This window comes from Tinamus guttatus, unplaced genomic scaffold, assembly GCF_059628265.1.
Source record: "Tinamus guttatus ecotype Peru unplaced genomic scaffold, ASM5962826v1 Tinamus_guttatus_pri_ptg001696l, whole genome shotgun sequence".
NCBI classification, from domain to species: domain Eukaryota; kingdom Metazoa; phylum Chordata; class Aves; order Tinamiformes; family Tinamidae; genus Tinamus; species Tinamus guttatus.
In genome coordinates, this window is record NW_028290230.1 from 4,554 (window position 1) to 29,960 (window position 25,407).

General features: G+C 58.0%; 1 protein-coding gene across 1 annotated transcript; it reads right to left on the reverse strand.

Annotated features, from left to right (window-relative positions):
• Positions 1 to 500: 500 nt before the first annotated feature.
• LOC148590130 (protein-glutamine gamma-glutamyltransferase K-like) lies at positions 501 to 25,407 on the reverse strand. Its single transcript, XM_088539447.1, is given in 15 exon segments — positions 501 to 759; positions 2,678 to 2,814; positions 4,125 to 4,285; positions 8,488 to 8,766; positions 9,865 to 10,018; positions 10,661 to 10,749; positions 11,948 to 12,051; positions 13,155 to 13,293; positions 13,497 to 13,671; positions 17,728 to 17,835; positions 18,189 to 18,307; positions 19,592 to 19,864; positions 22,337 to 22,516; positions 25,166 to 25,235; positions 25,237 to 25,407. Coding segments are annotated over 15 exon segments (2,418 nt in total).

A 25,407-nucleotide genomic window follows, 5' to 3' on the forward strand; every position in this document is an offset into this window, starting at 1 on the left:
TGGCTCCCAATGGCTCCCAATAGATCCCAATGACTCCCAATGGCTCCCAATAGATCCCAATGAATCCCAATGGCTCCCAATGACTCCCAATGGCTCCCAGTGGATCCCAGTGGATCCCAATGGCTCCCAATGGTTCCCAATGGCTCCCAATAGATCCCAATGGCTCCCAATGGCTCCCAATGGCTCCCAAAGACTCCCAATAGATCCCAACGACTCCCAATGGATCCCAATGGCTCCCAATAGATCCCAATGACTCCCAATGGATCCCAATAGATCCCAATGAATCCCAATGGCTCCCAAGGACTCCCAATGACTCCCAATGGCTCCCAATGACTCCCAATATATCCCAATGGCTCCCAATGGCTCCCAAAGACTCCCAATAGATCCCAACGACTCCCAATAGATCCCAACGACTCCCAATGGATCCCAATGACTCCCAATGGCTCCCAGTGGATCCCAGTGGCTCCCAATGCCTCCCAATGGCTCCCAACCCCCTCCCATCACCCCCCGGTGCTTCCCGCCGGCGCCGCGCGGGGGCCCCGGCGGCCGGGCCGCCTCCTCCGGGGGGGGCTCCCGGTGCTCCCGGCGCTCCCGGCATTCCCGGCATTCCCGGCATTCCCGGCGGCGACGTCCAGGACGAGGCTCCCGTGGACGGGGCCCAGGCGGGAGCTCTCCAGGGCGGCCACCAGGCGGCGCCGGCCGGGCCGGAGCGGCACCACCAGGGGGCGGAGCCTCACGGCCTGGGCGGGGCCCACGCGCCTGCCGGGACACGCCCCCTCCGTCAGCGCCCGGATGCCAGGGCCCCTTCCCGGAACCCCATGGATCACTATGTGGCAAGGGGAGCTCTATGGGGAACTGAATGGATCACTATGTGGCAATGGATCACTATTTGGCAGGGGAGTTCCTATGGGGATCCCAATGGATCACTATGTGGCAAGGGGAACCCTATGGGGATCCTAATGGATCACTATGTGGCAGGGGGGCCCTATGGGGAACCCAATGGATCACTATGTGGCAGGGGAGCCCTATGGGGATCCCAATGGATCACTATGTGGCAGGGGAGCCCTATGGGGATCCCAATGGATCACTATGTGGCAAGGGGAACCCTATGGGGATCACTATGTGGCAATGGGGACCCTATGGGGATCCCAATGGATCGCTATGTGGCAAGGGGAGCTCTATGGGGATCACAATGGATCACTATTTGGCAATGGGGACCCTATGGGGATCCCAATGGATCACTATGTGGCAATGGGGTCCCTATGGGGATCCCAATGGCTCCCTATTTGGCAATGGATCACTATTTGGCAGGGGAACCCCTATGGGGATCCCAATGGATCACTATGTGGCAAGGGGAACCCTATGGGGATCCCAATGGATCACTATGTGGCAAGGGAAGCTCTATGGGGAACTCAATGGATCACTATGTGGCAATGGAGCCCTATGGGGATCCTATTGGATCACTATTTGGCAATGGATCACTATTTGGCAGGAGACCCTCTATGGGGAACCCAAGGGATCACTATGTGGCAGGGGAGCCCTATGGGGATCCTAATGGCTCACTATTTGGCAAGGGAACCTCTATGGGGATAGTAATGGATCACTATTTGGCAGGGGAACCTCTATGGGAAACCCAATGGCTCCCTATTTGGCAGGGGAGTTCCTATGGGGAACCCAATGGATCACTATTTGGCAGGAGACCCTCTATGGGGAAGCCAATGGATCACTATTTGGCAATGGATGACTATGTGGCAGGGGAGCCCTATGGGGATCCCAATGGATCACTATGTGGCAATGGGGACCCTATGGGGATCCCAATGGAACACTATTTGGCAGGGGGGCCCTATGGGGATCCCAATGGATCACTATGTGGCAGGGGAGTTCCTATGGGGATCCCAATGGATCACTATGTGGCAAGGGGAGCCCTATGGGGATCCCAATGGATCACTATGTGGCAATGGGGACCCTATGGGGATCCCAATGGATCACTATTTGGCAGGGGGGCCCTATGGGGATCCCAATGGATCACTATGTGGCAGGGGAGTTCCTATGGGGATCCCAATGGATCACTATGTGGCAGGGGAGTTCCTATGGGGATCCCAATGGATCACTATGTGGCAGGGGGGTCTGGGGATCCCAATGGATCACTATGTGGCAGGAGACCCTCTATGGGGAACCCAATGGATCACTATTTGGCAAGGGAACCTCTATGGGGCTCCCAATGGCTCCCTATTTGGCAGGGGAGTTCCTATGGGGAACCCAATGGATCACTATTTGGCAGGAGACCCTCTATGGGGAAGCCAATGGATCACTATTTGGCAATGGATCACTATGTGGCAGGGGAGCCCTATGGGGATCCTAATGGCTCACTATTTGGCAAAGGGACCTCTATGGGGAACCCAATGGATCACTATTTGGCAATGGGGGCCCTGTGGGGATCCGAATGGATCACTATGTGGCAGAGGGGCCCTATGGGGCTCCCAATGGCTCCCTATTTGGCAGGGGTTCCCTATGGGGCTCCCAATGGCTCCCTATTTGGCAGGGGCTCCCTATGGGGCTCCCCATGGCTCACTATTTGGCAAGGGGCTCCCTATGGGGATTTCAATGGCTCCCTATTTGGCAATGGGAAAAACGGCATTCCCGGACTCCGGGGCCCCTTCCCGGTCCCCGCGCTCACCCCACGGCCACGGGTTTGGGGCAGGAGATGCCGGATCCCTCCATGCGCAACACGGTGCCCTTGAGCGGCTCCGGGAGCGGGTTCTGGAAAACCACCTGGATCGGGAGCTCCTGGCCGACCACGGCCGGGGCCAGCGGCTGCGGCGGGAACCGGGATTCGGGATTCGGGATGCGGGATTCGGGATTTGGGAAGGGAACCGGGATGCGGGATGCGGGATTCGGGATGTGGGAAGGGAACCGGGATTCGGGATGCGGGATTCGGGAAAGGAACCGGGATGCGGGATTCGGGATTCGGGAAAGGGAACCGGGATTCGGGAAGGGGAACCGGGATTCGGGATTCGGGATGTGGGAAAGGGAACCGGGATTCGGGATTCGGGATTCGGGATTCGGGAAAGGAACCGGGATTCGGGAAGGGAACCGGGATTCGGGATTCAGGAAAGGAACCGGGATTCAGGATTCGGGATTCGGGAAAGGAACCGGGATTCGGGATTCAGGAAAGGAACCGGGATTCGGGATTCGGGATTCGGGAAAGGGAACCGGGATTTGGGATTCGGGAAGGGAACCGGGATCTGGGAAAGATCCCAGGGATCCGGGAATGGCCATGGGATGTGGGAAGGGGCCCCAGGATGCGGGAATGGGCCCTGGGATCTGGGAAGAGGCCCTGGGATCCAGGAATGGCCCAAGGGATCTGGGAATGGCCCTGGGATGCGGGAAGGTCCCAGGGATCCAGGAAGGGTCCCAGGGATCTGGGAATGGCCCAAGGGATCCGGGAAGGGGCCCTGGGATCCAGGAATGGCCCAAGGGATCTGGGAAGGGCCCAAAGGATCTGGGAATGGCTCAAAGGATCCGGGAAGGGCCCAAGGGATCCGGGAAGGGCCCAAGGGATCCGGGAAAGGGCCTTGGGAACCGGGAATGGTCCCAGGGATGTGGGAAGGGCCCAAGCGATCTGGGAATGGCCCAAGGGATCTGGGAAGGGCCCTGGGATGTGGGAAGGGTCCCAGGGATCCAGGAAGGGTCCCAGGGATCTGGGAATGGCCCAAGGGATCTGGGAATGGCCCAAGGGATCCGGGAAAGGGCCTTGGGATCCGGGAATGGTCCCAGGGATGTGGGAAGGGCCCAAAGGATCCGGGAATGGCCCAAGGGATCCGGGAAAGGTCCCAGGGATCTGGGAATGGCCCTGGGATCTGGGAATGGCCCAAGGGATCCAGGAAGGGTCCCAGGGATCTGGGAATGGCCCAAGGGATCCGGGAATGGCCCAAGGGATCCGGGAAGGGGCCCTGGGATGCGGGAAGGTCCCAGGGATCCAGGAAGGGTCCCAGGGATGCGGGAAGGGCCCAAGGGATCTGGGAATGGCCCCAGAGATCCGGGAAGTGTTCCAGGATGTGGGAAGGGGTCCTGGGATCCGGGAATGGCCCCGGGATCCGGGAATTTCCCGTTCCCGTCCGCACCGTGAGGGTGAGATCCGGCGTCCGCAGGCGGATCCGCAGCTCCGTGGCCACCGCCTGGGCCGTCTCCTCCACCGTCCCGGACACCGTGAGCCGGAGCGCGTCCCGGTCCCCGACGTGGGGGCCGTATTCCCGGTACGGAATGGTCATGGTCACCGTGTCCGCTGGGAACGGGAATGGGAGTTCGGGAATGGGGAATGGGAATGGGAATGGGGTGTTTGGGAATGGGAATGGGAATGGGAATGGGGACCGGGAGGCCATCCCGGACACCGTGAGCCGGAGCGCGTCCCGGTCCCCGACGTGGGGGCCGTATTCCCGGTACGGAATGGTCATGGTCACCGTGTCCGCTGGGAATGGGAATGGGGGAATGGGAATGGGAATGGGGAATGGGAATGGGGTGTTTGGGAAGGGGAATGGGGATGGGGATGGGGATGGGGATGGGAATGGGGATGGGAATGGGGATGGGAATGGGAATGGGGATGGGAATGGGGATGGGGATGGGGATGGGGATGGGGATGGGGATGGGGATGGGGATGGGGATGGGAATGGGGATGGGAATGGGGATGGGGATGGGGATGGGGATGGGAATGGGGATGGGGATGGGGATGGGAATGGGGATGGGGATGGGGATGGGAATGGGGATGGGGATGGGGATGGGGATGGGGATGGGGATGGGGATGGGAATGGGGATGGGGATGGGGATGGGAATGGGGATGGGAATGGGGATGGGATGGGAATGGGGATGGGAATGGGAATGGGGATGGGGATGGGAATGGGGATGGGGATGGGGATGGGGATGGGAATGGGAATGGGGATGGGGATGGGAATGGGGATGGGGATGGGAATGGGGATGGGGATGGGAATGGGGAATGGGATGGGAATGGGGATGGGGATGGGGATGGGGATGGGAATGGGAATGGGGATGGGAATGGGGATGGGAATGGGGATGGGGATGGGAATGGGAATGGGGATGGGAATGGGGATGGGGATGGGGATGGGAATGGGAATGGGGATGGGGAATGGGGATGGGAATGGGGATGGGGATGGGAATGGGGATGGGAATGGGGATGGGGATGGGGATGGGGATGGGGATGGGAATGGGAATGGGGATGGGAATGGGAATGGGGATGGGAATGGGGATGGGGATGGGGATGGGGATGGGAATGGGGATGGGGATGGGGATGGGGATGGGGATGGGGATGGGGATGGGAATGGGGATGGGGATGGGGATGGGAATGGGAATGGGAATGGGGATGGGGATGGGATGGGATGGGAATGGGGATGGGAATGGGGATGGGAATGGGGATGGGGATGGGAATGGGGATGGGGATGGGGATGGGGATGGGGATGGGGATGGGGATGGGAATGGGAATGGGGATGGGAATGGGGATGGGAATGGGGATGGGAATGGGAATGGGGATGGGGATGGGGATGGGAATGGGGATGGGAATGGGAATGGGGACCGGGAGGCCATCCCGGACACCGTGAGCCGGAGCGCGTCCCGGTCCCCGACGTGGGGGCCGTATTCCCGGTACGGAATCGTCATGGTCACCGTGTCCGCTGGGAACGGGAATGGGGGAATGGGAATGGGGAATCGGAATGGGAATGGGGTGTTTGGGAATGGGGAATGGGAATGGGAATGGGGATGGGAATGGGAATGGGGATGGGGATGGGAATGGGGATGGGGTGGGAATGGGGATGGGAATGGGGATGGGGATGGGGATGGGGATGGGGATGGGGATGGGAATGGGAATGGGGATGGGAATGGGGACCGGGAGGCCGTCCCGGACACCATGAGCCGGAGCGCGTCCCGGTCCCCGACGTGGGGGCCGTATTCCCGGTACGGAATGGTCATGGTCACCGTGTCCGCTGGGAACGGGAATGGGGGAATGGGAATGGGGAATCGGAATGGGAATGGGGTGTTTGGGAAGGGGAATGGGGTGTTTGGGAATGGGGATGGGGATGGGGATGGGGATGGGGATGGGAATGGGGATGGGGATGGGAATGGGGATGGGGATGGGAATGGGGATGGGAATGGGAATGGGAATGGGGATGGGGATGGGGATGGGGATGGGGATGGGGATGGGAATGGGAATGGGAATGGGAATGGGAATGGGGACCGGGAGGCCGTCCCGGACACCGTGAGCCGGAGCGCGTCCCGGTCCCCGACGTGGGGGCCGTATTCCCGGTACGGAATGGTCATGGTCACCGTGTCCGCTGGGAACGGGAATGGGAGTTCGGGAATGGGGAATCGGAATGGGAATGGGGTGTTTGGGAATGGGAATGGGGTGTTTGGGAATGGGGATGGGGATGGGGATGGGGATGGGGATGGGAATGGGGATGGGAATGGGGATGGGGATGGGGATGGGAATGGGGATGGGAATGGGGATGGGAATGGGGATGGGAATGGGAATGGGGATGGGGATGGGGATGGGGATGGGGATGGGAATGGGAATGGGGATGGGAATGGGGATGGGAATGGGGATGGGGATGGGGATGGGGAATGGGAATGGGGATGGGGATGGGGATGGGAATGGGGAATGGGAATGGGGATGGGAATGGGAATGGGAATGGGGACCGGGAGGCCATCCCGGACACCGTGAGCCGGAGCGCGTCCCGGTCCCCGACGTGGGGGCCGTATTCCCGGTACGGAATCGTCATGGTCACCGTGTCCGCTGGGAATGGGAATGGGAGTTCGGGAATGGGGAATCGGAATGGGAATGGGGTGTTTGGGAAGGGGAATGGGAATGGGAATGGGGATGGGAATGGGGATGGGGATGGGAATGGGAATGGGGATGGGGATGGGGATGGGGATGGGAATGGGGATGGGGATGGGAATGGGGATGGGAATGGGGATGGGAATGGGGATGGGAATGGGGATGGGGATGGGGATGGGGATGGGGATGGGGATGGGAATGGGAATGGGGATGGGGATGGGGATGGGAATGGGAATGGGAATGGGAATGGGGATGGGGATGGGGATGGGGATGGGGATGGGGATGGGGATGGGAATGGGGATGGGAATGGGGATGGGGATGGGGATGGGGATGGGGATGGGAATGGGGATGGGGATGGGAATGGGAATGGGGATGGGAATGGGAATGGGGATGGGGATGGGGATGGGGATGGGGATGGGGATGGGAATGGGGATGGGGATGGGGATGGGGATGGGAATGGGAATGGGGATGGGAATGGGAATGGGGATGGGGATGGGGATGGGGATGGGAATGGGAATGGGGATGGGAATGGGGATGGGGATGGGAATGGGGATGGGGATGGGGATGGGAATGGGAATGGGGATGGGGATGGGAATGGGGATGGGGATGGGGATGGGAATGGGAATGGGGATGGGAATGGGGATGGGAATGGGAATGGGGATGGGAATGGGAATGGGGATGGGAACGGGAATGGGGATGGGAACGGGAATGGGGATGGGAACGGGAATGGGGATGGGGATGGGAATGGGGATGGGAATGGGGATGGGGATGGGAATGGGGATGGGGATGGGGATGGGGCGTTTGGGAATGGGAATGGGAATGGGAATGGGGATGGGGATGGGAATGGGAATGGAGATGGGAATGGGAATGGGGATGGGAACGGGAATGGGGATGGGAATGGGGATGGGGATGGGAATGGGGATGGGGATGGGAATGGGAATGGGGATGGGGCGTTTGGGAATGGGAATGGGGAATGGGAATGGGGATGGGGATGGGGATGGGAATGGGAATGGGAATGGGGATGGGGATGGGGATGGGGATGGGGATGGGAATGGGGTGTTTGGGAAGGGGAATGGGAATGGGAATGGGGTCTGGGAATGGGAATGGGGTGTTTGGGAATGGGGTGTTCGGGAAGGGGAACGGGGTGTCTGGGAATGGGAATGGGATGTTCGGGAATGGGAATGGGGAAACGGGAATGGGAATGGGGTGTCTAGGAATGGGGTGTTCGGGAAGGGGAATGGGGTCTAGGAATGGGGTGTTCGGGAAGGGGAATGGGGTCTGGGAATGGGAATGGGGTCTGGGAATGGGAATGGGGACACATCCGGGAATGGGAAAGGAGCGTCTGGGAATGGGGAAAGGGGCCCGGGAATGGGGAAAGGGGCATCCGGGAATGGGGAAAAGGGCTCGGGAATGGGGAAAGGGAGCCGGGAACGGGGAAAGGGAGCTGGGAATGTGGAAAGGGAGCCGGGAATGGGAATGGGGTCCAGGAATGGGGAAAGGGATCCAGGAATGGGGAAAGGGGCTTGGGAATGGGGAAAAGGGTCCAGGAATGGGGAAAGAAACCCGGGAATGGGAATGGAGAATGGGAATGGGGAACGGGAATGGGGCCCTGGGATCCGGGAATGGGGAACGGGAATTGTGTCCGTCACCTTGTCCGGGGGGCAGGACCCTCTTGTGCTGCTCCTGCCGGAACGTCGCCCCGGCCACCCCCGTGTAGCGGAGCGGGGCCAGCGCCAGGCGGAGCCGCAGGGTCCGAGGCTCCGCCCCCCTGTTCCGGGCCACCGCCCGCAGCTCCAGCTCCGCCCCCGCCACCGCCGGCCCCGCCTCCGCCGTCACCGCCACCTCCCCCGAGGGGGGCGTGGCCCCGGAGCGGGGGCGGGAGCCGTGGGCCGTCGCCGTGGCGACCGCGCGGCGCTCCTCCTCCGAGCCTGGGGAGGGGGGCGGGGCTTATGCGTTGGCCAATGGGAGGGGTCTGGGGTCATGGGTTGGGCAATGGGGTCATGGGTTGGTCAATGGGGTCTTGGGTTGGTCAATGGGGTCATGGGTTGGCCAATGGGAAGGGTCTAGGGTCATGGGTTGGTCAATGGGAGGGGTCTGGGTCATGGGTTGGTCAATGGAAGGGGTCTGAGGTCATGGGTTGGCCAATGGGGTCATGGGTTGGTCAATGGGTTGGGCCCAGGGTCATGGGTTGGTCGATGGGAGGGGTCTAGGGTCATGGGTTGGTCAATGGGGTCATGGGTTGGTCAATGGGAGGGGTCTAGGGTCATGGGTTGGCCAATGGGAGGAGTCTGGGGTCATGGGTTGGTCAATGGGAGGGGTCTAGGGTCATGGGTTGGCCAATGGGAGGAGTCTGGGGTCATGGGTTGGTCAATGGGGTCATGGGTTGGTCAATGGGCTCATGGGTTGGTCAATGGGAGGGGTCTAGGGTCATGGGTTGGCCAATGGGGTCATGGGTTGGTCAATGGGAGGGGTCTGGGGTCATGGGTTGGTCAATGGGGTCATGGGTTGGGCAATGGGGTCATGGGTTGGTCAATGGGGTCATGGGTTGGCCAATGGGAAGGGTCTAGGGTCATGGGTTGGTCAATGGGGTCAAGGGCTGGTCAATGGGAAGGGTCTAGGGTCATGGGTTGGTCAATGGGGTCATGGGTTGGTCAATGGGAGGGGTTTGGGGTCATGGGTTGGCCAATGGGGGTCATGGATGGGTGAATGGGAGGGGTCTAGGGTCATGGGTTGGCCAATGGGAGGGGTCTGAGGTCATGGGTTGGCCAATGGGGTCAAGGGCTGGTCAATGGGAGGGGTCTGGGTCATGGGTTGGTCAATGGGAGGAGTCTGGGGTCATGGTTGGCCAATGGGGGCAAGGGTTGGTCAATGGGAGGGGTCTAAGGTCACGGCTTGACCAATAGGAGGCCTCCAAAGCCATTGACCAGTCACTAGCGCCAAGGCTCATCCACTGGGTCGGCCTGGGGGTTAGGGGCGGAGCCATATACGGGGGGGGGGGCGTGGCCTCCGGGGGGGCGTGGCCTCACCCTCGGGGTGCTTGTACTGGTCGGTGATGTCCAATCGGGCGCCGGAGGCGGCGCCCAGGGTGCTGATGCGGCGCCCGATGGCGCCTTCCTCCACGTGCACCACGGCGAAGCCGCCGTCGGGCTGCCGCTGCCAGTACACCTTGTCGCTGTTCACCTGCGGCCACGCCCCCCTCATTTGCATGGCTGCGACCTTCATTTGCATAGCCCCACCCTTCATTCCCCGCCCCCGCCCCCTTTCCCTTGGGTGCTGTTGGCCTCCTTTCCTCCGCCCCTACAGAGCTGCCGCGGCCCCTTTAAGGCCCTCTGGCCACGCCCACCTCGTTGGAATAGCCACGCCCCCTCATTTGCATAACCCCACCTTCATTTACCCGTCCCCGCCCTCCTTTCCAACCTCTAGTGGGAGCCCCCGTGGCCCTTTGAGGCCCTTTGACCACGCCCACCTCATTTGAATAACCACACCCCTACATTTGCATAGTGCACCCCCTCGTTTGCATGGCCCCGCCCTCCCTTCCCCGCCCTCCCCCTGGCCCCAAGCAACCCCTATTGGGAGCCTCCATGGCCCCTTTAAGGCCCGCTGGCCACGCCTCTTCATTTACATAGACCACGCCCCCATTCTATTTGCATAGCCCACCCCTATTATATGACCACGCCCCCAATGCCCCTCCCTGCCTGGGGGGGGTTCCCCTTTAGCCCCAACCCCCCCCCGCTCCCCCCCCGCTCCAGGCCACTCCCCCGCCCCAGGCCCCGCCCCCATGTCCTTAGCCCCGCCCCCTGGCCCAGGCCACGCCCCCCTGACCTCGGCGAAGACGAAGGGGGTGTCGTACTTGAGGAAGACCTCGCCGTTCTTGACCGCCGTCACCGAGCAGGGCCCGCAGCAGAACAGCCCTGCGGGGACCCGTATGGACCAGTATGGACCAACATAGACCACTATAGACCAACATAGACCAGTATGGACCAACATAGACCAGTATGGACCACTATAGAGCAACGTACACCAGTATGGACCAGTATGGATCAAGATAGACCAACATAGAACACTATAGACCAACATAGACCAGTATGGACCAGTATGGACCAACATGGACCAGTATGGACCAGTATGGACCAACATAGACCACTATAGAGCAACGTACACCAGTATGGACCAACATAGACCAACATAGAACACTATAGAGCAACATAGACCAGTATGGACCAGTATGGACCAACATAGACCAACATAGAACACTATAGAGCAACATAGACCAGTATGGACCAGTATGGACCAACATAGACCAACATAGAACACTATAGAGCAACGTACACCAGTATGGACCAGTATGGACCAACATAGACCACTATGGACCAGTATGGACCACCATAGACCGCTATGGACCAACATAAACCAGTATGGACCAGTATGGACCAATATGGGCCAAGATAGACCAGTATGGACCAGTATGGACCAACATAGACCAGTATGGACCAACACACACCAGTATGGACCAACATGGACCAGTATGGACCAACATGGACCCATATGGACCAACACAGACCACTATGGACCAACATAGACCAGTATGGACCAACACAGACTAGTATGGACCAACATGGACCACTATGGACCAACATAGACCACTGTGGACCACTATGGACCAACATAGACCACTATGGACCAACACAGACCACTATGGACCAACATAGACCAGTATGGACCAACATAGACCACTATGGACCAACATAGACCAGTATGGACCAGCATAGACTCAATGGATGACAACAAACCAGTATGGAGCCGCATAGGCCAATATAGGACAGTATAGGCCAGTATGGACCAACATAGGCCAGGATGGCCCAATATAGGGACCTTATAGCCCCCTACAGCCCCATAGCTCCCCATATGGGCCAATATGGCCCAGTATAGACCAGTATGGAGTGGTAGGGACCAGTGTGGCCCACTATGGGCCAGTATAGACACGTATAGCCAGGTTGGACCTGTGTGGCCCAAAATAGGGCCCTTATGGCCCCCAACAGCCCCATAGCTCCCCATGTGGGCCAATATGGCCCCGTATGGCCCCGTATGGCCCCGTATAGCCCGCCCTACCGCTGCTGGTCTCCTGGGGGGTGGCGTCCAGGACCTGCCACCCGTCGTAGCCGCTGGGCAGGTCGGGCCGCTTCATCCAACAGTCGTTCCAGACGTGGAAGTTCCTGCCGGGATGGGGCCGTATGGGGCCGTATGGACCGGGACGGGGCCGTATGGACCGGGATGGGGCCGTATGGACCGGGCCGAGCTCATCCGGGGCCCCCCGGGGCAGAGTGGTCACCCGAAGCCACCAAGAAGCCACCGGAAGTCAACGGGAATCGAGCGGAACCCAACGGAAGCCAACGGGATCCACCCAAAACCCAACGGAACCCAACAAAACCCAACGGGAACTCAACAAAACCCAACGGGAACCCAAAAAACCCAACGGGAACCCCAGAAAACCCAACGGGAACCCAACAACACCCAACGAGAACCCAACAAAACCCAACGAGAACCACCCAAAACCCAACGGGAACCACCCAAAACCCACCAAGAACCCAACAAAACCCAACGAGAACCCAACCAAACCCAATGAGAACCCAACAAAACCCAACGGGAACCACCCAAAACCCACCAAGAACCCAACAAAACCCAAAGAGAACCCAACAAAACCCAACCAAACCCAACGAGAACCCAACAAAACCCAATAGGACCTCCTGAAAACCCAACAAGAACCCAACGAAACCCAACAAGAACCATCCAAAACCCAACGGGGACCCCCCAAAACCCAACGGGGACCCCCAAAACCCAACAAGAACCCAACGAAACCCAACAAGAACCCAACAAAACCCAACGGGGACCCCCAAAACCCAACGGGAACCACCCAAAACCCAACGGGAACCACCCAAACCCACCAAGAACCCAACAAAACCCAACGAGAACCCAACCAAACCCAACAAAAACCCAACGAGAACCCAACCAAACCCAACGGGAACCACCCAAAACCCAACGGGAACCACCCAAACCCACCAAGAACCCAACAAAACCCAACGAGAACCCAACCAAACCCAACGAGAACCCAAAAAAACCCAACGAGAACCACCCAAAACCCAACGAGAACCACCCAAAACCCAACGGGAACCACCCAAACCCAACAAAAACCCAACAAAACCCAACGAGAACCCAACCAAACCCAACGAGAACCCAACCAAACCCAACGAGAACCATCCAAAACCCAACGGGGACCCCCCAAACCCCAATGGGGCCCCAAGCGGGTCTATGGTGGTACCAGACGGAGTCGGTGTTGAGGCGCTCCAGGGGCTTCATGGCCTCGTCGAAGTAGATGTCGGTGGTGAGCGACACGTCGGTGTCGTGCGCCGAGTTGTAGTTGGTGACGGTGCGCGTGGGCAGCCCCAGGCAGCGCAGGACTGGGGGGGGGGATGACGTCACGTGACGTCGGATGACGTCACGGGGGCAAAAACGTGCGAAAACGGGAAAAATCGGCGCAAAAACGGGCAAAATTGACGCAAAAACGGCGCAAAAACGGGCAAAATCGGGCAAAAAACGAGCAAAAAAAGGGCCAACCGGCATCTCAGGAGGCCTCCCAAGTGTCCCCATTGGGGGTCCTCACCCGTGGTCATGACGCCGGCGAAGACCCAGCATTGGCCGTAGCGCACGGGGGCCCCCGTGGCGTGGTAGGAGCGGAGGATGTCCACGGAACCGGCCCACGCCGACGGGTTGGTCCCTTGGGAATAGTTGCCCGTCCAGTTGCCCACCAGGACCCCGTTGTCGTCCAGGGAGTTGACCTGCGAGGGCGGCAACGGAATGAGGAGGAAGGGCCAACGGGATCGGCCGAGGAGACCGCGGGAGGGCCCGGAGGCCAATGAGAAGTGACCAGAAGGAGCCACCAAAAGCCAATGAGGAACCCTCAAAACTCAATGAGGAACCTCCAAAACTCAATGAGGAACCCTCAAAACTCATTGAGGAACCTCCAAAACTCAATGGGAAGGACCCAAAACCCAATGAGATCCACCCAAAACCCAACCAGAAACTCCCCAAACCCAATGAGGAACCCTCAAAACTCAACGAGGAACCCTCAAAACTCAATGAGGAACCCTCAAAACTCAATGGGAACCTTCAAAACTCAATGAGGAACCCTCAAAACTCATTGAGGAACCTCCAAAACTCAATGGGAAGCACCCAAAACCCATTGAGATCCACCCAAAACCCAACAGAAACCCCCAAATCCCAATGAGGAACCTTCAAATCTCAATGAGGAACCCTCAAAACTCAATGAGGAACCTTCAAAACTCAATGAGGAACCCTCAAAACTCAATGGGAACCTTCAAAACTCAATGAGGAACCCTCAAAACTCATTGAGGAACCTCCAAAACTCAATGGGAAGGACCCAAAACCCAATGAGATCCACCCAAAACCCAACCAGAAACCCCCAAAACCCAATGAGATCCACCCAAAACCCAACAGAAACTCCCCAAACCCAATGAGGAACCCTCAAAACTCAATGAGGAACCCTCAAAACTCAATGAGGAACCTCCAAAACTCAATGAGGAACCTCCAAAACTCAATGGGAACCTTCAAAACTCAATGAGGAACCCTCAAAACTCAACGAGGAACCCTCAAAACTCATTGAGGAACCTCCAAAACTCAATGGGAAGCACCCAAAACCCAACGAGATCCACCCAAAACCCAACAGAAACCCCCAAAACCCAATGAGGAACCTTCAAAACTCAATGAGGAACCCCCAAAACTCAATGGGGAACCCTCAAAACTCAACGGGAAGCACCCAAAACCCAAGAGGAGCCACCAAAAGCCAATGAGGAACCCTCAAAACTCAATGAGGAACCCTCAAAATCCAATGAGGAACCCTCAAAACTCAACGAGGAACCCTCAAAACTCAATGAGGAACCTTCAAAACTCAATGAGGAACCCTCAAAACTCAATGGGAACCTTCAAAACTCAATGAGGAACCCTCAAAATCCAATGAGGAACCCTCAAAACTCAATGGGGAACCTTCAAAACTCAATGAGGAACCCTCAAAACTCATTGAGGAACCTCCAAAACTCAATGGGAAGGACCCAAAACCCAATGAGATCCACCCAAAACCCAACAGAAACCCCCAAAACCCAATGAGATCCACCCAAAACCCAACAGAAACCCCCAAAACCCAATGAGGAACCTTCAAAACTCGATAAGGAACCCTCAAAACTCAATGAGGAACCCTCAAAACTCAATGGGAACCTTCAAAACTCAATGAGGAACCCCCAAAACTCAATGAGGAACCTCCAAAACTCAATGGGAAGGACCCAAAACCCAATGAGATCCACCCAAAACCCAACAGAAACCCCCAAAACCCAATGAGGAACCTTCAAATCTCAATGAGGAACCCTCAAAACTCAACGAGGAACCCTCAAAACTCAATGAGGAACCTCCAAAACTCAATGGGAAGCACCCAAAACCCAACAGGAGCCACCAAAAGCCAATGAGGAACCCTCAAAACTCAACGAGGAACCTTCAAAACTCAATGAGGAACCCTCAAAACTCAATGGGGAACCTTCAAAACTCAATGAGGAACCTTCAAAACTCAACGAGGAACCCTCAAAACTCAATGAGGAACCTCCAAAACTCAATGAGGAACCTCCAAAACTCAATGGGAACCTTCAAAACTCAATGAGGAACCCTCAAAACTCATTGAGGAACCTCCAAAACTCAATGGGAAGGACCCCAAACCCAATGAGATCCACCCAAAACCCAACCAGAAACCCCCAAAACCCAATGAGGAACCTTCAAAACTCAAGGAGGAACCCTCAAAACTCAAGGAGGAACCCTCAAAACTCAACGAGGAACCCTCAAAACTCAACGGGAAGCACCCAAAACCCAACAGGAGCCACCAAAAGCCAATGAGGAACCTTCAAAACTCAATGAGGAACCTCCAAAACTCAATGAGGAACCCTCAAAACTCATTGAGGAACCTCCAAAACTCAATGGGAAGGACCCAAAACCCAATGAGATCCACCCAAAACCCCACAGAAACCCCCAAAACCCAATGAGGAACCTTCAAAACTCAAGGAGGAACCCTCAAAACTCAATGAGGAACCCTCAAAACTCAACGAGGAACCCTCAAAACTCAATGAGGAACCTTCAAAACTCAATGAGGAACCCTCAAAATCCAATGAGGAACCCTCAAAACTCAATGAGGAATCCTCAAAACTCAATGAGGAACCTTCAAAACTCAATGAGGAACCCCCAAAACTCAATGGGGAACCTTCAAAACTCAACGAGGAACCCCCAAAACTCAATGGGGAACCCTCCAAAACTCAATGAGGAACCCTCAAAACTCAATGAGGAACCTTCAAAACTCAATGAGGAACCCTCAAAACTCAATGGGAACCTTCGAAACTCAATGAGGAACCCTCAAAATCCAATGAGGAACCCTCAAAACTCAATGGGGAACCTTCAAAACTCAATGAGGAACCCTCAAAACTCAATGAGGAACCCTCAAAACTCAATGAGGAACCTTCAAAACTCAATGAGGAACCCTCAAAATCCAATGAGGAACCCTCAAAACTCATTGAGGAACCTCCAAAACTCAATGGGAACCACCCAAAACCCATTGAGATCCACCCAAAACCCAACAGAAACCCTCAAAATCCAATGAGGAACCTTCAAAACTCAATGAGGAACCCTCAAAACTCAATGGGAAACCTTCAAAACTCAATGAGGAACCCTCAAAATCCAATGAGGAACCCTCAAAACCCAACGGGAACCCAACAAAATCCAACAGGAACCCAACAAAACCCAACGAGATCCACCTGAAACCCAACGGGAACCCCCCAAATCCAATGGGAACCCCCCAAAAGTCAACGGGAACTGAAGAAACCCCAATGAAAACCCAACAAAACTCAACGAGATCCACCCAAAACCCAATGAGAAACCCCCAAAATCCAATGGGAACCCCCCAAAACCCAACGGAAACCCAACAAAATCCAACGGGAACCCCCAAAATCCAACGGGAACCCCCCAAAAGTCAACGGGAACCCAACAAAACTCAACGAGATCCACCCAAAACCCAACGGGAACCCCCAAAACCCAACGGGAACCCCCAAAATCCAACGGGAACTCCCAAAATCCAACGGGAACCCCCCAAAAGTCAACGGGAACCCAACGAATCCCAATGGGAACCCCCAAAATCCAATGGGAACCCCCAAAATCCAATGGGAACCCCCCAAAAGTCAACGGGAACCCAACAAAACTCAACGAGATCCACCCAAAACCCAACGGGAACCCCCAAAATCCAATGGGAACCCCCCAAAAGTCAACGGGAACCCAAGAAAACCCAACGGGAACCACCCAAAATCCAATGGGAACCCCCCAAAATCCAATGGGAACCCCCCAAAACTCAACGGGAACCCCCCAAAACTCAACGAGATCCACCCAAAACCCAACGGGAACCCCCAAAATCCAACGGGAAACCCCAAAATCCAACGGGAACCCCCCAAAAGTCAACGGGAACCCAACAAAACTCAACGAGATCCACCCAAAATCCAACGGGAACCACCCAAAATCCAATGGGAACCCCCAAAATTCAATGGGAACCCCCCAAAAGTCAACGGGAACCCAACGTATCCCAACGGGAACCCCCCAAAAGTCAACGGGAACCCCCAAAACCCAACGGGAAGCCCCAAAATCCAACGGGAACCCCCCAAAACCCAATGGGAACCCCCAAAACCCATCGGGAAACCCTCCAAACCCACCAAGATCCCCCCCAAAACCCCCCAGGAAGCCCCGAAACCTCCCGATCCCGCCCCGAAACCCCCAGAATTCCCCCCAAAATCGACACCCACCATGGCCGACACCACCCGGGCCACCATGATGGGGTCCCCCCGGGCCGCGTGGGGCATCCCGCGCCGGTCCAGGATGGAGAGACAGGCCTCGAGGACGCCGGCTTCGAACTATGGGGCCAAAAACACCCAAATTGGCCCCAATTCACCCCAAAAAAGCCACTCCGGAGACCTTCTCCTGAGGTTCCTCGTGGTCCTTATGGGGGGACACCACCTTTTTGGGGCGTTTCTACTCATTTTGGAGACCTATTTTGGGGTCTTTAGTGTCTTTCAGGTCCCCCTCCATATTTTAGAGAGTGGATTTTGGGGTTAATTCCACCCGTTTGCTCATTTTGAGCTCAAACTGGAGGTTTTTGGGCGGTTCCTCCAGGATTTTGGAGGTGCCACCTTGGGTTTTTGGGGGTCCCCGGGTGATTTTTTGGGGGAAAAAAGAGGTGTTTTGGGGTCTGCCGGGGTGAGGGTACCTGCCCGTAGTTCCAGGAGCGCTCGGCGATCTGGGCCTCGGTGCCGTAGAAGATGCGGCCGGTCTCGTTGAGGACGTATTCGTTGAGGTCGCTGGTTTTCTCCATGTAAACGAGGTCATCTGGGGGGGTCCCCAACATGGTGACCTCCCAACCCCCGAGGTCCCCGCACCCGATTGGGCGAAAACCCCGCGAAAAACGGACATTGGGAAGCCCCGAAACGCCAAAAAAAGGGGGTTTTGGGGGGCCTGGAAACCGACAAAAATGGTTTCTGGGCATGGGGAGCCCCGAAACTGCCATTTTTCACCCCAAAGAGCCCTGAAAATGCATTTTTTCACCGTGGGGAGCCCCGAAACCGCCATTTCTTGCCATGGGGAGCCCCAAAACCTCCGTTCGCCGTCGTAGGGAGCCCCGAAACCGCCGTTTTTCACTACAAGGAGCCCCTAAACTGCCGTTTCTCACCACGGGGAGCCCCGAAACCGCCATTTCTCACTATGGGGCACCCTGAAACCGCCGTTTCTTGCTATGGGGCACCCCGAAACCACCATTTCTCACTATAGGGCACCCCAAAACTGCCATTTCTCACTATGGGGAGCCCCGAAACCGCCATTTCTCACTATAGGGCACCCCAAAACTGCCGTTTCTCGCTATGGGGCGCCCTGAAACTGCCGTTTCTCGGGATGGGGAGCCTCGAAACCGCCGTTCCTCACCGGGGCACCATGGGTTGAAGAGCAGGATGACGTCATCGTCGTCCCCGAACGGCGCCGCGAACTCCCCATTCTCCACCATGGGGCACCCCGAAACCGCCATTTCTCACCATGGGGCACCCCGAAACTGCCATTTCTCACCATGGGGATACCCGAAACCACCATTTCTCACTATAGGGCACCCCAAAACTGCCGTTTCTCGCTATGGGGCGCCCTAAAACTGCCGTTTCTCGGGATGGGGAGTCTCGAAACTGCCGTTTCTCGCTATGGGGCACCCCGAAACCACCATTTCTCACTATAGGGCAACCCAAAACCGCTGTTTCTCGCTATGGGGCACCCTGAAACTGCCGTTTCTCGGGATGGGGAGTCTCGAAACCGCCATTTCTCACTATAGGGCACCCCAAAACTGCCGTTTCTCGCTATGGGGAGCCTCGAAACCGCCATTTCTCACTATAGGGCACCCCAAAACTGCCGTTTCTCGCTATGGGGCACCCTGAAACTGCCGTTTCTCGGGATGGGGAGTCTCGAAACCGCCGTTTCTCGCTATGGGGAGCCTCGAAACCACCATTTCTCACTATAGGGTGCCCCAAAACCACCGTTTCTCACTATGGAGTGCCCCAAAACCGCCGTTTCTTGCTATGGGGAGTCTCGAAACCGCCGTTTCTCGCTATGGGGAGCCTGGAAACCGCCGTTCCTCACCGGGGCACCATGGGTTGAAGAGCAGGATGACGTCATCGTCGTCCCCGAACGGCGCCGCGAACTCCCCGGCCGCCGTCCGCGTCTTCACGCTCAGCCGGTACCGCCCCACGGGGGCGTCGGGGGGCGGGGCCAGGCGCACGCGGAGGGCGGGGCCGTCGCCGGGCCCCGCCCCCTCCGGCTCCGCCCCCTCCTCCTCGGCCGTCCAGCCCGTGGGCGACTCCCCCCCCAGCGGGATGAGGATGTGGGTGCCCTTGGCCACCTGGGGGGTGGGGCCTGGGGGGGGTGACGTCATGGGGTGATGACGTCATCGGGGTGGCTATGATGTCATAACCCCCCCTATATATATACAGGCCCATGGGCCCCCTCCAGCCCCTAATTACCCCCATTCCCCTAATTACCCCCATTCCCCTAATTATCCCATCCCCCTAATTACCCCCCAGCCCTCAAATATCCCCCAGTCCCCTAATTACCCCCCAGCCCCTAATTAGCCCCCAGGGCCCTAATTACCCCCATCCCCCTAATTACCCCCACCCCCTAATTACCCCCCAGCCCCCAAATACCCCCCAGTCCCCAAATACCCCCTAAGCCCCCTAATTACCCCCCCAGCCCCTAATTACCCCCCAAAGCCCCTAATTACCCCCCAGCCCCTAATTACCCCCCACCCCTAATTACCCCCCAAGCCCTAATTACCCCCCATCCCCAATTAACCCCCAGAGCCCTAATTACCCCCTAGCCCCCCAAATACCCCCAACCCCAAATACCCCCCAGGCCCCAAATACCCCCCAGTCCCCAAATACCCCCAGCCCCTAATTACCCCCCAAAGCCCCTAATTACCCCCCCAGCCCCTAATTCCCCCCAGCCCCTAATTACTCCCAGCCCCTAATCCCCCCCATCCCCAATTAACCCCCAGAGCCCTAATTACCCCCTAGCCCCCCAAATACCCCCAACCCCAAATACCCCCCAGGCCCCAAATACCCCCTAAGCCCCCAAATACCCCCCAGTCCCCAAATACCCCCCAGCCCCAAATACCCCCCAGTCTCCCAATACCCCCAAGCCCTAATTCCCCCCCAGCCCCTAATTACCCCCAACCCCTAATTACCCCCCCCAGCCCCCAAATACCCCCCAAGCCCTAATTACCCCCCATCCCCAATTAACCCCCAGAGCCCTAATTACCCCCTAGCCCCCCAAATACCCCCAGCCCCAAATACCCCCCAGTCTCCCAATACCCCCAAGCCCTAATTCCCCCCCCAGCCCCTAATTACCCCCCAAAGCCCCTAATTACCCCCCCAGCCCCCAAATACCCCCCAAGCCCTAATTACCCCCCATCCCCAATTAACCCCCAGAGCCCTAATTACCCCCTAGCCCCCCAAATACCCCCAACCCTAAATACCCCCCAACCCCCCAAATACCCCCCAGCCCCAAATACCCCCCAGCCCCTAATTACCCCCCACCCCTAATTACCCCATCCCCAATTCAACCCCAGAGCCCTAATTACCCCCAGCCCCCCAAATACCACCAACCCCAAATACCCCCCAGCCCCAAATACCCCCCAGCCCCTAATTACCCCCCAGCCCCCTAATTACCCCCACCCCTAATTACCCCCCATCCCCAATTAACCCCCAGAGCCCTAATTACCCCCTAGCCCCCCAAATACCCCCCAGGCCCCAAATACCCCCCAACCCCCCAAATACCCCCAACCCCAAATACCCCCCAGCCCCTAATTACCCCCCAAAGCCCCTAATTCCCCCCCAGCCCCTAATTACCCCCAGCCCCTAATTACCCCCCACCCCTAATTCCCCCCCATCTGCAATTCAACCCCCAGAGCCCTAATTACCCCCTAGCCCCCCAAATACCCCCAACCCCCAAATACCCCCCAGCCCCTAATTACCCCCCAAAGCCCCTAATTACCCCCAGCCCCTAATTACCCCCACCCCTAATTACCCCAGCCCCTAATTACCCCCCCACCCCTAATTACCCCTATCCCCAGTTAACCCCCAGAGCCCTAATTACCCCCTAGCCCCCCAAATATCCCCCAGCCCCTAATTACCCCCCAAAGCCCCTAATTCCCCCCCAGCCCCTAATTACCCCCAGCCCCTAATTACCCCCCAAGCCCTAATTACCCCCCATCCCCAATTAACCCCCAGGGCCCTAATTACCCCCTAGCCCCCCAAATACCCCCAACCCCAAATACCCCCCAGGCCCCAAATACCCCCCAACCCCCAAATACCCCCCAGCCCCTAATTACCCCCCAAAGCCCCTAATTACCCCCTAAAGCCCCTAATTCCCCCCCAGCCCCTAATTACCCCCAGCCCCTAATTACCCCCCATCCCCAATTAACCCCCAGAGCCCTAATTACCCCCTAGCCCCCCAAATACCCCCCAGCCCCTAATTACCCCCCAAAGCCCCTAATTCCCCCCAGCCCCTAATTACCCCCAGCCCCTAATTACCCCCCAAGCCCTAATTACCCCCCATCCCCAATTAACCCCCAGAGCCCTAATTACCCCCCAGCCCCAAATACCCCCCCAAAGCCCCAAATACCCCCTAAGCCCCCAAATACCCCCCAACCCCCCAAATACCCCCCAGCCCCCAAATACCCCCCCAGCCCCAAATACCCCCCAGTCTCCCAATACCCCCAAGCCCTAATTCCCCCCCAGCCCCCAAATACCCCCAACCCCTAATTACCCCCCAACCCCTAATTACCCCCCCATCCCCTAATTACCCCCCAATTAGCGCCCCGTTAATTACCCAGCGTCAGCTCCACGCACAGGGCGTCCTCGTCGGGCCGGAAGGGCCGGGGCAGCAGCACCCGGAGCCCGAAGGACTGACCCCGGCGCGCCACGAAGGCCCCGCACGCGAACTCGGCCGTGCGGTGGGCGGCCCGGTCCGACGGCGACCCCACCACCAGGCCCCGGGGGGCCAGCAGGCCTGGGGGGGACCCGGGCCGGTGAAACCGGCGCCCCGAAATACCCCGAAAGGCCAAAAAAACGGCGTTTTGGGGGGCCTTGAAACCGTCATTTTGGGGTCTGGTTTGGGGGGAAGGGGCAAGATGGCGGTGGGAGGGGGTGCGGGAGGAAAGGAGGAGTTGGGGAGTGAAACCCCCGTGTTAATGCAACCCCGGGAACCCCTAAAATGACCCAAAATGTGTTTTGGGGGGCCTTGAAACCGTCATTTTGGGGTCCAATATGGCGGACTTCGGTCAGGGAGGGGCAAGATGGCGGCGGGAGGGGGTGCATTGGGAAAGGGGGAGGTGGGGGGTGAGATCCCCTGTCTCTACGACCCCAAAATCCCCAAAAAATCAATTTTGGGGGGCCTTGAAACCGTCATTTTGAGTTCCAATATGGCGGGTTTGGGTCAGGGAGGGGCAAGATGGTGGTGGGAGGGGGTGGGAGAGGAAAGGGGGAGTTGGAGGGTGAAAGTCCCATGTGAATGTGACCCCAGGAACCCCTAAAATGACCCAAAATGTGTTTTGGGGGGCCTTGAAACCGTCATTTTGGGGTCCGATATGGCGGGTTTGGGTCAGGGAGGGGCAAGATGGCGGTGGGAGGAGGTGCAGGGAGGAAGGGGGAGGTGGGGGGTGAAAGTCCCATGTCTCTATGACCTCAAAATCCCCTGAAATGGCCCAAAATCCCATTTTGGGGGGCCTTGAAACCGTCATTTTGGGGTCCGATATGGCGGGTTTGGGTCAGGGAGGGGCAAGATGGCGGTGGGAGGGGGTGCAGGGGGAAAGGGGGAGTTGGGGGGTGAAAGTCCCATGTGAATATGATGCTGGGAACCCCCAAAATGACCCAAAAATGTGTTTTGGGGAGCCTTGAAACCATCATTTTGAGGTCCAATATGGTGATTTTGGGTCAGGGAGTGGGGTGCGGGGCAAGATGGCGGCGGGAGGGGGTGCAGGGAGGAAGGGGGAGTTGGAGGGTGAAAGTCCCATGTCTCTATGACCCCAAAATCCCCTGAAATGCCCCAAAATCCCATTTTGGGGGGGCCTTGAAACCGTCATTTTGGGGTCCGATATGGCGGGTTTGGGTCAGGGAGGGGCAAGATGGCGGCGGGAGGGGGTGCAGAGAGGAAGGGGGAGGTGGGGAGTGAAACCCCCGTGTTAATGTGACCCCGGGAACCCCCAAAATGACCCAAAAATGTGTTCTGGGGGGCCTTGAAACCGTCATTTTGGGGTCCGATATGGTGATTTTGGGTCAGGGAGTGGGGTGCGGGGCAAGATGGCGGTGGGAGGGGGTGTGGGGGGAAAGGGGGGGTTGGGAGGTGAAAGCCCCGTGTCTCTATGACCCCAAAATGCCCCAAAATCCCCCCAAAATCCCATTTTGGGGGGCCTTGAAACCGTCATTTTGGGGTCCAATATGGCAGACTTCGGTCAGGGAGGGGCAAGATGGCGGCGGGAGGGGGTGGGGGAGGAAAGGGGGAGTTGGGGGGTGAAAGTCCCATGTGAATATGATCCTGGAAATCCCCAAAATGACCCAAAAATGTGTTTTGGGGGGCCTTGAAACCGTCATTTTGGGGTCCAATATGGTGATTTTGGGTCAGGGAGGGGGGTGCGGGGCAAGATGGCGGTGGGAAGGGGTGCAGGGGGAAAGGGGGAGTTGGGGGGTGAAAGTCCCATGTGAATGTGACACCAGGAACCCCCAAAATGACCCAAAAATGTGTTCTGGGGGGCCTTGAAACCGTCATTTTGGGGTCCGATATGGCAGGTTTGGGTCAGGGAGGGGCAAGATGGCGGCGGGAGGAGGTGCATTGGGAAAGGGGGAGGTGGGGGGTGAGATCCCCTCTCTCTATGACCCCCAAATCCCCAAAAATCCCATTTTGGGGGGCCTCGAAACCGTCATTTTGAGGTCCAATATGGTGGGTTTCGGTCAGGGAGGGGCAAGATGGTGGCGGGAGGGGGTGCGGGGGGAAAGGGGGAGTTGGGGGGTGAAACCCCCACGTGAATGTGACCCCGGGAACCCCTAAAATGACCCAAAAATGTGTTTTGGGGGGGCCTCGAAACCGTCAATTTTAGGTCATTTGGGGGCATCTTTTGCCCAAAAGAGGCCTTTTTTGCCCCAAAAGGGGGAAGAGGGGGGGTGTGGGGATACAATGGCGGGGGGGGGGATGGGATAGGAAGGGGAGGGGCACGAAACCGCCGGGGGGGGGGGGGGGCCTTGAAACTACCAATTTGGTAATTTGGGGGCTTTTTTTTTTTTTTTTTTTTGCCTTTTTTGCCCCAAATGGGGCGTTTTGGCCTCAAAATGGTGATGAGCCTGGATGGGGGGGTTGGGATGGGATTTTGTGGGGGGTGAAGGGGCGCCACGAAACCACCTTGAGGGGGCTCCTCGAAACCGCCGCTTTGGGTGATTTTTGGGCTTTTTTGGCATTTTTTTGCCCGAAACGGGGGTTTTTGGCCCCAAAATGGTGCTGAGACTGGATGGGGGGAGTCGGGACGGGAAAGGGGCGCCATGAAACTGCCTTGAGGGGCTCCTCGAAACCGCCTTGAGGGGGCTCCTCGAAACGGCCAATTTGGGTAAATCGGGGGCGTTTTTTGGCGTTTTTTTGCCCGAAACGGGGGTTTTTGGCCCCAAAACTCACCGGGGCGCAGGGGCTGGGGGGGTCTCTGGCCCGGGACCTCCCCCGGGGGGGGGTCCCACGTGGGGGGGCCCCCGGCGGCAGCAGCCGCAGCAGCCGCCCAATCGGCGCCAGAAGCCCCGCCGGGGGGGCGGGGCCTCGGCCGCGGGGGCGGGGCTGGCGCGGGGGCGGCGCCCCGCGGGGGCGGGGCCGGGGGAAGGCCCCGCCCAGCGGCCGGGGTCCAGGCGGGGGTCGGCGTCCGGCAT